Source organism: Anopheles coustani, chromosome 3, assembly GCF_943734705.1.
Source record: "Anopheles coustani chromosome 3, idAnoCousDA_361_x.2, whole genome shotgun sequence".
Taxonomy (NCBI): Eukaryota; Metazoa; Arthropoda; class Insecta; order Diptera; family Culicidae; genus Anopheles; species Anopheles coustani.
In genome coordinates, this window is record NC_071288.1 from 92,841,671 (window position 1) to 92,855,330 (window position 13,660).

The window sequence follows — 13,660 nt, forward strand, 5'->3', positions numbered from 1 at the left end:
TTGGATAAAGACACAAACCACCACCGGCTTATCTGGACCCCACGAACCATAAAAGGGGGTACAAGAAATCTTTCAAAAGAAGCTAGACTCCACTGGAGCAAGAGAAACAAAGGCGGAAGGTGGGGATAGTTTGTTCTGCAGAAGGTTGGTTTCCTTCCCTTTCGGGGAGAGACTTTTCAATTTCGACCTTTCCAGCAATCCCCAAAGAATTTCCACATCGCAGACGAAAACTGACAACCGGATGGAGCTGGGTTGGGTTGGAAGAAAAACCACACACATACACTCATACCAGTAGGTTTGCAAGCCCCTCCGGGATACCTCGAGCTGTGGTGGCTTATGGTGAATAGAATTATGGTCTAGGAATGTTAATTTATTATTACACTACCAATTACGGGAGCATCAGTGATAATCATCGTCACGTCCGGGGGGGCAAGGGAAAGGAAGGGGCTAAGGACAAAACCAACGCTCGACCACATGAGCGAGGTCTCTACGGCTACGGTGTGTGTGTGTGTGTGTGCTTTTGTGACAAACAACCGAGTCCTTGCTAGAGGTTCTCCCAACTTTAGAGAACACTCTTGCCTAAAGGGAAAGGACGCGTAATGGAACCCGCGTTAGTTCTGCCTTGTTCTGGCCGGTTGTGGTGGTATGTGTGCTTCAAGGAGCACGCGTGAACGCTCCCATCGCCGAAGGAAGACGTGAGGGAATTATTTATGAGAGACTATAGTCCTCCATGCTCCTGGCGAAGGTAACGGAGAGTTTCTACGCGTGAGGCGAATACCCGAAAGCCACTAAAGCTAAAGATTCTCCAGCCACCAAGATGCTTGCCGGACACAACGGACAGCAGGGGGGGGGGGGAGGATGCGTGCGTGTAATGTAAATTTAGTGCCTATAACATTAACGCTATTAGAGCGCCGTTTTAGAGAGCTAATGTGGTTTAATTGCGGCCTCCCCGAAAGCCAACGCCTGGTGGTGGCAGCCAAGAAAGGCTCGTCCCAAACCGTGTTTAGGACCAATGCGAGGATTGCATGCCAAGCGTAGAAGGACGGCTAGCTCGAACGAACGACGGGCAGGCCAATTAGTGGCCGATATTTATCGTCTTGTTGTGGCCGTCGGAGTCGGAGAGGATTGTAAGTCACGTGTGCGTTACTTGAGAACGGAAGGACAAGCGCTTTCCCGGCGGACGGCACACCTTCTCACAAGTGGCTTTAAATCACGCCCGAAACCAAAACCAATAAACTTTGCATCCCGAGGTCCGCAAATGCTTTACGTATCCCCGGCCCGGCAGTCACACACACACACACGAAGACGTGCCGCTTCGCTTTCCGGTTCATCACCTCCCCCGGTGTGGTGGGCTTGACCCCGGTGACTTAATTGGCCACCGGCACGGAAAACTTTCCCCCGGATGTGTGGCCGATTAGTTACGATAATGGGTCTTGTGGTCTTTGGTTTTATGTCCACCTGGTCCACCTTCCGCCAGCCAGCAAAGATTTGTTGTCTCGATGGAGTGTGTTTTACTCTTCCGCAATCTCGTAGAATGTGTAATCTAGTAACACATCCGTTGCATACTTGATTGCGCGGAGCGATCGAAGGAATCAGTTAAAATTGTTTGTGTTGAAGAGGCAATCACAGTAGCCTTATTGTTTTATCCTTAAGAAGTTAGTCTTGATCGAGCAGCGGTTAAAAACAGTCAGCTAATAAAAGAGATTTCACGTTCACTAATTCAACTTACATTTCACGTCCACAATTTCAACTAATTGTTCATTTTATTTACACTGTTAACGCTTATGCCCTTATTAGACGAGGATTTTATCTGTCATCTTTGCCCAGACTTTGACTATCAAAGTAGGCTCTGGCAGAGCGTTTTATATAAAAATGATGTCCGTTCGTGTAATAACGCAAAAGTTCCACAAAATGGGTTTATTATTTGATCATTTTCATGTTTGAATTTAGCGTATTGTTCATCCTAGTGTAATTAACAAAATCTGTTGCAAACAACAGAGCAAAAAGTAAACAAATCGCCACTTTGACATATAAATTCCAGTCAAAGGGAAAACGGAACCGGTCGTGCCCGATTCTGATTTTGAGGAAAGAATGTATCTGTCAAACGCGCGCAGAAAACTTCTGGAAAAATATAACATATACATTCCTCGTCTAATAAGGGTATTAAGAGGAATAAATAAATACCATAACATTCCAACACATGAAGCAAAAGGTCGGTATTACATAACATTGTGTAGCGAAAGAATGTTATAAAACAATTTAGATTGTCAAGCACTAAAATCAGTCTCAATCATACGTTTTGCGATAGCGAAATAGCGCCTGATGGTATGCAATCCTTAGCGCATGTCACAAACTTCATCAACACTAAGCTTCGCAAGCAAAACACACTGATCGAAGATAATGAGCCACGGCGGTCATAATCTGGCTGTTTGACGATCGTAAGGCAGCATGCATATGGCGAATAACCGTGCCATAAAACTGAGCCTACAAACATATTGCGTAGACAAAATATCCACAAATAAATCGATGATCAAAACGATGATTACTTCATCGGGCGACAATTGACAGCCGATTCGATTGTTTCGCCTCGTTTAGATTTACCTTATCAACCGAATGGGTTGGTTTCTTCTAGAATATCTACCGCCCAGTCATCAGTTCGGAATGGCAGGCCATAAATTTGACCTGATTCGTCCTATCACAATCCTATCAGCGATCGGCTGCATCGTTTTTTTGCAAACCGACTATTAGCCAAGGGAATGAGAGATATAGAGCTGGATTGGAATAAAATGGCAAACTCAATAAACCTACCGTAAATCTATTTTCAACCTGCTGGTTTACGACTCCTTTATTCGATCTGCCGGCAACGATAGCCTTCAATTGGTCATTCAACCTGCGGTTGAAGGTTAGGTAGTGATAATCTACCCCAAATCTCGATGCAAACCAACCTCAATCTAGGAAACCTTCAGTAATGACCATTTGCGCACCTTTGCGAGATTTTTACAAAAAGGAAAATCGTGCGCCAACAAACCGCGGCGTTATCGTATGGCAATGGAGTTTATGATCGTGTTTTTATCACCGCATAGGACTCATCCTTGCCCTAGTGACAGGTAGGTTGCACTGACGTTTGCTCCAACGAACGACGATGTATCTAACTTTGCCGAGAAACGAGGGAAACAAAACGACTAAAACATCGCTCGGATGTTAGCCAAGTCGTAATCGGCGTCGTCACACACTGATAGCGGAGCTTCCCGTGCAAAATCTTCCCAAATGTGGTAGAGGAGGGGGAGAAGTTATCAAAGGTGGCCACGAGCCCCTCACTCCTCGCTCCGGTAAACACAGCACCCGAGGAATAGCTCGGACGAGCTTTCTTGAGGAAGGTCTCTTGTTTTGCCCGACTTGACGACCGCACTTTATCATGACGCACACCGCAGGCGACAGATTGTCAACAAACGCGCGGAAGATTTATGTCTGTATGAATATTTGGTTGTTTTGATGGTCTCCTCTGCTACGTACGCCAAACGTAATGCAATGCGGAACCGTTTACAACTCGTGTTGACTCGCGTGCGAAATGTCATTATCAAATGTCTTCCCCCGTTTCGCCGTTCCTCGCCCATCGTCCACTGTCCGGTTCCGGTACCACTTAAACGGTAAACTTCAATTGTCAATTAGCAAATTCGATATCTCTGTTACCCTCGCTCACCCCCCACCGCTTCCGCGTTCTCCTGGTAAAGTTTCCCGATGAGTTATGGCACCGATAAGTAGACAACGACACGTCAATTTAACATGTCGATAACAAAATCACAAATGCTCGGTAGCTCGCGGTTGAACAACTTGCTCGTATACGTCCGTGTTGGAAATCGAACTACTCTAGACGTCCTCAGTGTGCCGCCGAAGGTACTCACAGATAAATGGCCAAGGAATTGCGCGAGATACTTGATGAATGCGTCGTGGAAACGCGACTTTCCACGCGGTCTCGCGAGCACACAAGTCTCCTTGTGTGTGTGTAGGTGGGTGTAAATACTCGGGGGAGGAATGGCATGATAAACGTGACCGCTTGTTCATCCTCCCGAGAGCGACCACCACGCGGGAGAGCGTGAATGAACTCGGCTTCTATAAGCTTCTTCGAGGCGCGTCCACGAGAGGAAACAACTGTCGCTCCTTCAAACAAACGGACCAGGTGGCCACTTGAATTGTTTTATTTCTTGTTTCAACCGGCGCGGAAAAGCCCCATCCACAAGCCGGTGTGAGCACCATCGCAAGAAAAGAAGCCGTCCGGGAGGATCGATTAAAATTTGCCTTCCGTCGACCGGGTCAGTTCAGTAAACCGTTGGCGCACGGTACGGGCGGATCGTCCTCTTTTCTGGCCGTTTGCGGTTGAACCGGTGATAGAACAAGCGGGAGTGATTTAAGGAAAGCCCAAGGAAGTGAACTTGATTTTACAGGGCGTGCCGGCATTTTTACTTTGGTGTTCTCGATTCTAGTAGTTTCCTTTCCAAAGACTTTGAGTGAAATTCTGTGAGTTACCTGGAACGAAAAAGGACCTTCAATGTCGTAAGTATACTCTTTATATTCTCTCAGCCTTACCTAGTCTATATGCGTTCGCCGGTTAAGTGGACATCAATGGACCTAGATTTGGTTCCTCATCCACACCATTTTGCTGACCTAGTGGTCTAATTGAGTGTCGACCGGAGCCACTTCTTGGCAACCTTCGGACTCCACCGGGCATGTCCATCGCTTCCTAGGCAGCGCGAACTATTTGTAAACTGCACACGCAACCCGCAAACTACACCCTACGCCGGAATGTTGACGGAAAGGCTTAGGCCAGCCATCTCGACGATGGGAAATTACAATGCAAACACTCTTATCGGTCCACGGCTCTTGAGGTGGAATTTTAAAGTAAACCGCACCGCACTCATGTCTTACATCCTTGAGCTATTAAGAATCAGCGGTGGGAGATGCTGACTGACACTTGTCCTCGGAGACACCTCATTTGGGGTGGGAGCAAACTAAGGCAAGGGGTTTTCCTTGTTCTCACCTTGTTGTTGTTGGTGGTGGAAAGTGAAAAAATCACCGAATCGAAGAATCTGCACGCGGACGATCCCACTCGGTTTCTGAGAATCGATTATAATGGCAAAGCCAAAATGAACGACGGGTGGAAAATGAAAGCAGAAACATCGAGCAGACATCAGAAGGAAATTCTATTTCTGAGCGGTTTGCAATTTTTCTTTGATATTTGAGAAACCAAATGAGAAAAAGAGGCTTTGACAGCTAAATACACACCCGTTACTTTTTTAAATAATGGTTTGCAGCAGGTTTTATGACAACTTTAAAACCTTTAGTTCTTCGTCAATACAATTGATTTTCCATTTATGATCCCATACAAAGCCTTGTAATGCACGAAGATTATCATAATCTTTACGAACCATGTTATGACGCGGAAAATACACACCCTTTCCAGGGTTCCAGGGCAAAGAACAACAAAAAGAAAATTCGCAACAGCTTCTATCAAGGAACCTCCCGCTTTACAACCCTTATCCTGGGCGTTCGGTATAAGTGGGCAATTAAAAATGTCTACGATTTGTTGTCGCGACTAGATTTGGTTTGCAGCGACAAAGCACAGGTGCTATATGGAAGGAGATTGAATCCATTTAATGGTGATCCGCCAGCACCGATACGCCCTCTCGACGGGGGCACGTGCGTACAATAGGGAATATGGTGGCGCAGACTTTATGGACAGATTCGAAACACACACACACGGTCTCAGTCGGCCGACTGCGAATGTATGATTTTTATCTGAAAGGTGTCATAAAAGACGTGCGCCATCGCATGGACAACTCCCAACTGTAGTCTACCTGTATATTGCGAATCTGGTAGGACATAAATCAATGTGCAGCGTACGTCATCGGATTGTGTTCTGTCGTCTTGAACCGGTTGACAAGTCCGGTCGATAGCATCGATAAGACGTAATACTGCATGTTGCTGCAATTTGCAGAAGGAACGATTTCTGTTATCACATTGCAAAGGCAATTGCAAACTGAGCTTTACATCGATTTCAAATTTTTGCGATAAACCCAGGAGAAATGTCCAATGTGGAGTACGTTAGCACCGGATCGGAAGCGTAACCAGAGACCGGTAACGTACGGAATACTTAAAACATGAGTGACCACTTAACTACTTCTTCAACCCGCAGAAGCAAAACAAACCCCACCATAGGCGGATGAGCCGGTGACAGCTGACGCAAAAGCTAACCTCTCATTTAGTTGTTGATAGCGTCAAGCGTGGGGTGTCCGCGCCAAGTACTAGGAAATACTAAAGCATACGGCTTGGTAGGTTTGGTAGTTGACAGTCATCCAACAACTTGGATGTGTCTGTAGCGCGCACGTTTCTGGCATTTATTTACCTACATAGTCCGGGTCGGGTGAAGTACATTCCCATCTTCGGTTGGCGAGCTTCTTATGTGCACTATATACCGCCTGCGATGAAGGCGACCAGTATCGAAGATCGTTAGTCGATCGGTAGCCATCGGTAGGGCAGGATAAACCAGTCCGTGGTGCTGCAGATGATCCGTTCAGTAGTAGATCAAGCGAAGAATTAGCGACCACTGAACATCACGATCAATCGCGCGATCCAACATGGCGGCTAATCGTGGCCCGCCAGAACCCGGGAGCAGCAGCACGTTTAGCCTATCCGTTCCTCGTATACAGATTAGGTAAGATTCGTGTAGATAGTCCACCGCCCCCCGAGAGATACGTACGCGCACCACCTGTGTGCACCCATATCGCGTGACAACAACCATAACACGCGACGCGTTGTTCGAGAAAAATCCAATTACCCACAAATTATGCTCACTCGCGAGTGACTAAGGTGCGCAAATTTGGGCAATCTAAATGGTGCCCCTGCCTGCCCTGGGAACAGCCAGTCGCCAGAGTAAAAAATGGTACAAAGCAAACCAATTAAGAATTGCTTTTGATAAGATTGTTGTACTTACATTTTATGGCACCCGAACTACCTGGGGATGTTCCCTTTGGAGAACTCTGGCTCTCTGATTTCTCCTGGCCCGCTCTTCATTATCTTTACCTCAAGCTGCCGAATTGCCCTGTTTATTTGTTTGTGGCCGTATTTGTGTTTGTGTGTGTTGACTTTCCTTCACATCTTTGTTTGGTGTCACAGGTAAACAGATAACAACATTAGAGGGCAGTGCAAATAACAAACAGGTGCAATTTGCACATCCTCCGAAAAAGGCCAATTAAAAGACAATAATTGCCAATTGCTGGAGGCAGGTCCCGCTGAAGCCGGGGAACCGGGCATCCTTCCCGCGAGTTATCGGAGTCTCGTGAAGCGGTATCTCGTTGTCAACGGACCGTGGCTGGCTACCCGGTTGTTAACATGACACACTTGTCAAACTGGCGATCTCTGGAACATCGGCGCTCTGTCGTTGTTGGTGATTTGTGTTGCTATTTTTGCAACGCACCTTTTTTATTTTTGTTTATTACCCACGCTCAATGATGGCGTTATCGTGACTGCAATTGACAACCGGTACCAGATATTGTCATTGTCATTCTGCACCGACAGATTACTGCACTTGCAACGCAAAGTGAAGGTAAAAGAGGTTTATGTGGCGGTGCGCTATCTACTCCCAAACCAAGGGCCAAAGAAAATTGGGAACATCATTTCCCCTTACCTGTCGTGTGGGGTTTGTTTTATTTTTATATGAGCACAGGCTCGCGTAATCAGCGTCTTGCGGACAATGGACGCCTGGTCAGCTGAGTTTTACTGCTTTTGCAAAATCGAAAAAAAACAAAACAAGCAGTTCGGCATCAAAACCCAAAACGTCTCGAGGCAGGGCGAGTAGTACATACGACGACCGAGTTCCCGAAATAGACCGGTTCCCCAAATTCTCGCGTTCTCGCGTTCATGAACTTCGTATGGTTCGTTCGTTTCGGCAAGTCAAGACTCGAGCACATCTCACGGTCGACACGTTGCGATGTCATCCCCAAATGGGTTGTGGATCATTTGCCTACGGAGGTACTTCCGCCTATACGGACGGACGCGGATGAACGCACTCTCACTGCCAAACATGCGTCATGTGGACATCATGCTACCCATCAGGACTTCTAACTCTAAGACGCACCTTTATGTCAATAAACAAAATGGGGGGAAAAGGGGGAAAATACATTCCAAATGTAATAAACGATATGTCCGGTGTCAATGGAGGAATTTGCTGTCAAACTTGCTGTTTTAAACCCTTTACGAAAAAGCAACCTGAACCTCTCTATGACACCTATGAATAGAGGCTTGGCAAGGATTTTCACGGTCAAAATCACGGCCGTTCGTTGCACCGCACGTGCTGCTGCCTAGACCAGCTGCTGCGAGCCTCCGACCGTACACAAAACTTTTTGGCAGCCGGCCCTGGTCGCGGACGGATAATTATCTCTTGCCGCAACCGGGTCTAGTATATCTTCTATGAAAAATGCTAATTAATCATTCCCACCCTACTAACGGAGAGTGATCCGGTTAGTACCTCTCCTCATGGCAGAGATTGTGGTGGACAATGGTGCACTATCTACGGATCATTACCCGGCATGTGGCAATGCTATTGTGCGAGTTTAAGCTTCCCCGCGGCCACAAGTGATTACGGTTGGACTTAACTTTGTGTTGACTACCCCCGCCCGAGGCGTATGGGCGCGCGCTGTTTATCCTTCCAGACGCGCGAATTTATGAGACATAGACAAAACCACATTTCTTATCACTTACGCTTACGCGTACTTCTATGCTAACGAAACGTGACCACCTTCCCAAAAACGGGCAGGAAGAAAGGTAAGGTAGGCCACTGCAGCTGTATGATTTACCACATACCCGGCATTTACGCTCGTGTCTGGTTCCGACTTAAAGTTTGATGACGTCCAAACCGAGCCAAACTCGTCCAACGTAACCAAATCTGACGACAATGTGCGCATTCTCATCCGTATGTTTACTTTTACTTTCGTTAGTTTGTCTGAATCCCTTAGCCGTCCGGTCGGGTTGAGAACACTTTTTGTTTAGAAAACATACAAACTTTTTTTCCGTACGGGAAACCAAATGCCACATGACCTATTTTCCCTCCGCCAAGCGACTTTTTAAAAACCCCAACAAGCCGTTACGTCAGCTGATTCTAGCTGATTAGAACATCATCCTTTAGCAGCAGTACGCATAGATACTGCTTTGCGGCCTATACCAATGACCTATGAAATGCAGACGGTGGAACACAGGAGAAAAAGGGGGCCAATCATACTCGCAAAAATGTTAATTTTAGCACCACACTAACACCGCTCAGTGTTACCAGTGCTGTACGTCACCATTACTTTAATGGCCGGAAAGACCGCTTCTTCGGTTGGCCGTTTGGTGCTAGGAAGGAAAACAATGAAACCTGCCTTTGGGTCTCGTTTTTTCGTCTGTTGTTCTCATCTATCCACGCTTGTTCCCATTAAAGGTACCATTGCTAGGCTCTGGTTCTAACAAGACCTGCCTTGTCTTGTGTTCCAAGCCGGTTTACACCAGTTAGCTTCCTCATAAAGGGGACGTTCTAGGTCTGGCAGATGCCAGATTACGTGTGTAACAGCAACAATTACAAGGAAAGCAGGCAGGAAAAGGCAACATTCTGCACCCCTCAGCATATAACCTGCCAAAGTATCGTATGAATCATACGCTACGCATTCCTTACTCCATTGAAAACCTGACTCCACCAAGCCAGCGGACATCAGCACCATTCAAGAATTGGCGTACTTGCAAAAACTTACTACGCAGCGTTTAGCGCTGAGGGTGCGACCTTGATGCAGGCACCCCACCAACGGTGTCCGATGAGTCAGATTCACACACGCCAATTGACACCCATCATGGGACGTCCAAGCGCAAGTGACGGAAGTGATGGAACGTGAAAAACAACACCCGATCCGGGTGTACCTCTTCCAACCTAGGAGACCTAAACCCAGAACTCGTGTTTTTTATTTGCAGACGATCGTCGAGCGATACGCAGCTGGACAAGGTGCAGATCCAGTCCGCCTCGGTGTACAACATTCACGGACTCAGCGGTTCGCAGCATTCCCTCAGCGTGCCACCGATACACAAGGATGTAGTTGGGTACCGGGGAAGCAACGAGTTTATCTGTAAGTCCCCACCGAACCGGCAGATGGTTGGTTGTCGGTGCTGACAACTCTCTTTTTTCCCTTGCTCGATAGTGACGGATGACAAACAGTCGACGATGGATCAGATCAAATCGATCGGACCGTGGATGCGGCGCAAGTGCAAGAACGTTTGCCGCCGAAAGATTCTCTACAAGCGCGTACCCATACTGAACTGGCTGCCGAAGTATACGACTGACGATGCGGTGGGTGACCTGGTGGCTGGTATTACCGTTGGTTTGACCGTAATCCCTCAGGCACTTGCCTACAGTAACATCGCGGGACTACCGGCTGCTGTAAGTCCAAGGAACAGAATGTAAACACATCGCCGTTGGTCTACAATCGTAACCCTCTCTCTCCCTTTACAGTATGGTCTTTATGGTTCGTTCGTCGGTTGCTTCGTGTACATCCTGCTCGGATCCTGCAAGGACGTACCGATGGGACCCACAGCCATCGCGTCCCTTCTTACCTTTCAAGCGTGCGACGGTGTGTGGCAACGAGCCGTCCTGCTCTGCTTCCTCAGCGGTCTCATCGAGCTTCTCATGGGCCTGTTCGGGTTGGGCTTCCTCATCGACTTCGTGTCCGGTCCGGTCAGCTCCGGGTTCACCTCCGCCGTCTCGCTGATTATTCTCAGCTCCCAGGTGAAGGATCTGCTCGGAATCGTCGCCAAAGGCAACACCTTCATCGAACAGTGGTCATCCATAATAGACGACATCCACAACACGCAACTCGGGGACGCCGTGATGGGCTTTACCTGTATCATCGTGCTGCTGCTGATGAGACTTCTGCCGCGCATCAAATTTGGCCCTCCGGAAGCGTGTGATCAAAGCGTTATGCAACGGATCATCAACAAATCGCTGTGGCTCATCGGAACGGCCCGCAACGCCATCATCGTTATTGTCTGCGGTGGTATCGGTGCGGCGTTCTACGAGAATGGAAAGGAACCGTTCCGGATGATCGGTGATGTGCCGAGCGGTCTTCCGAGCGTTCAGGCTCCGCCATTCTCCGTTCCCGAGGTGGTCAATGCCACTGGCGCGGTTGTGCAGGAGTACGAAAGCTTCGGAGATATGCTGCAAAACTTGGGCTCGATGTTGATCGTTATCCCACTGATTGCTCTGTTGGAAAATATTGCCATTTGCAAGGCTTTCGGTAAGTGTCACATCAAAGTCAGCTCTGATGTTGATTTCGTTGGAGTTCATGGACTCCTGTGATGAACATTCTCGTGAACTTTTCTTTATTTCTCTAGCTGATGGAAAGCCAGTCGATGCAACCCAGGAACTTATCGCCATCGGTGTGTCCAACATTGCCAACTCCTTCGTCCAGGGATATCCCGGTACGGGAGCACTTTCCCGTGGCGCTGTTAACAACGCCAGTGGCGTACGCACCCCCTTCGGTGGACTCTACACCGGCCTTCTGGTGATCTTCGCGTTGCTCTTCTTCACGCCCTACTTCTTCTACATCCCTCGGGCGGCACTGGCGGCCATCATCATCGCGGCCGTCATCTTCATGATTGAGGTGCGTGTCGTCAAACCGATGTGGCGCAGCAAGAAGACGGACCTAATCCCCGGCCTGGCCACCTTTGTCGCCTGCCTCGCTCTACCGCTGGAGTACGGCATTCTGGTTGGCATTGGGTTGAACATCCTGTTTATCCTTTACCACGCGGCACGTCCGAAAATCCACATGGACCAAGCGGTAACCCCGTGCGGTGTGAAGTATCTCATGCTGACGCCCGACCGGTGCCTGATCTTCCCCTCGGTCGACTACGTGCGCAACCTGATCAACAAGCACGGCCTCAAAAGCCAGATCCCGGTGGTGATCGACTGTACGCACATCTACGGTGCCGACTTTACCGCGGCCCAGGTTATCGATACGCTCATTAAAGACTTCAAGAGCCGCAACCAGTTGCTGCTGTTCCTGAACCTTAAGCCCTCGGTCGGCAACGTGTTCGAGGGGGCCGATCTCGAGTATCGCGTGTTCTACGACTTCGAGCAGCTGGACAAAGCTATCCGCGAGTGCCGCCGAAAGAGTATCGGAGCTTGAGAGCTAGGGCTGAACATTTGCGGTTTGCAGTGGTAACAACGGGAGCGTGAACGAAAGACGAAACGAACCACTACAACAACAGCAGCAAAAGACACAAGTGATCTGTACATTTTAGCATTAAAGACAACCATTATACTACCAAAAGCGCCTTCCGCTATCTGCCGACGGCGACCGAGATGGCAGCTAAAGTATCTGCACGTGAGCATGTTCCTGTCGAATGTGACGTTTTGGGAGACCATACTGGAATTGGTCCACTGGAAGCCAGGCCCCATCGTCACGTGCCTGTATGTGTGTGTGATTTTTGTACGAAGAATAGTCGAGTGGATGTTATGTCACTCGCAAAGACAATCTAGTTTATAAGCGTTTGTTTGTCAGCACAGACGGTACAGGTAATAAAATGCCTTTAACTTATAGTGATGCAATAAGGATCCAAGAACCTATCGGCTTTATGTTTATGACTACTTGACAAGCGTATTTATTAGTGTAGACGTCTCGCTTTGAAAACTTATCTACCGTAGTGCCCACAATGAGGAACTTTTTCTGGATGCAAAACGGAGTAGGCGTTTAAGATTCTTCGTTGATGTGCAAAATTGAAATAAAATCCCAGGCAAAAACATGTATGAAAGATTCCTTCTTTGAAACGTCAAGGTATGTTCCCATCGACTGCACACGAACACAAGCCAGCGATAAATCGATGACCTATTTGGGTGCTCCATCTGTGTAATCTCTTGTCAGTTTTCCCTCCCAGTTTCAACCCGTCAATCAATCGTACGGATACTTACACTGCAGATTCATCGACGTCTGGAACATCGAGGCCCGGTGCACGTCCTGATGCGTCCGGCCGCCCATGACCGCGCACTGCGAGCCGGGACCGGCGGCGGCGGCCGCATGGTGCAGCGCACTCATCGTCACATTCCCCGGCCCGACCCCGGTGCCGACGGGATTGTACGAGCGGGCCATCGAGGCGGCGGCGGCCGTGTAGCGGTAGGCGGCCTGCGACATCTGGCTGCAGGACGTCAGATCCCCGTACGAGCACGGCATGTTGCCGAGCCCGGTCGGGTCCATCCCACCCTGGAGGCAGCTAGAGTCGAAGCTAGCTGCCGCCTGGTTGAGGTAGGAGTAGTCCATATCGTGGGGATAAATTTTGGCGATTTTTTCTTTACCCGGTCGTCACGAAAAAATCCCACCCACACACACACACACACACACACTCACACCAAACGAACGTTGGACAATCCAACGGTGGATGTCGCGGATTCGCGAGTCAAACTGCTGCGGATTTCGGATCCCGAAACCCGTCGAATCGCTTCCGACGACGATCGAGTCAACTGTCAATTTGAGCAACACTGACGATTACTCCGATTGCCTACCATTCGGGCGCACGGCTTGGCTTGGCACGATTTTACGGTCCGTTTTCCGTTTGGGGATGATGGTAATGCTGATGCCAATAATACTTTCACTGA

General features: G+C 48.6%; 2 protein-coding genes across 2 annotated transcripts in view; one reads left to right on the forward strand and one right to left on the reverse strand.

Annotated features, from left to right (window-relative positions):
- LOC131271822 (paired mesoderm homeobox protein 2B-like) overlaps positions 1–13,325 on the reverse strand; it is a 41,085-nt gene extending 27,760 nt beyond the window's left edge. Inside the window, exon 1 of the mRNA XM_058273375.1 lies at positions 12,980–13,325. Coding sequence (XP_058129358.1) covers positions 12,980–13,325 — 346 coding nt within the window. The remainder of the gene's footprint in view (positions 1–12,979) is intronic.
- LOC131259885 (sodium-independent sulfate anion transporter-like) lies at positions 6,633–12,751 on the forward strand. Its single transcript, XM_058261493.1, has 5 exons — positions 6,633–6,709; positions 9,991–10,142; positions 10,215–10,453; positions 10,526–11,306; positions 11,404–12,751. Exons 1-5 carry the CDS (start codon positions 6,633–6,635, stop codon positions 12,195–12,197), a joined length of 2,043 nt encoding a protein of 680 aa, XP_058117476.1. The 3' UTR covers positions 12,198–12,751.
- Positions 13,326–13,660: the final 335 nt, after the last annotated feature.

Bases quoted from the DNA above. Each gene is read 5' to 3' on its own strand.
- LOC131259885 (XM_058261493.1), top strand. From the start codon at position 6,633: ATGGCGGCTAATCGTGGCCCGCCAGAACCCGGGAGCAGCAGCACGTTT. The intron at 10,454-10,525 runs GTAAGTCCAAGG...CTCCCTTTACAG, and splicing joins TCGCGGGACTACCGGCTGCT to TATGGTCTTTATGGTTCGTT. The intron at 11,307-11,403 runs GTAAGTGTCACA...TTATTTCTCTAG, and splicing joins TGCCATTTGCAAGGCTTTCG to CTGATGGAAAGCCAGTCGAT.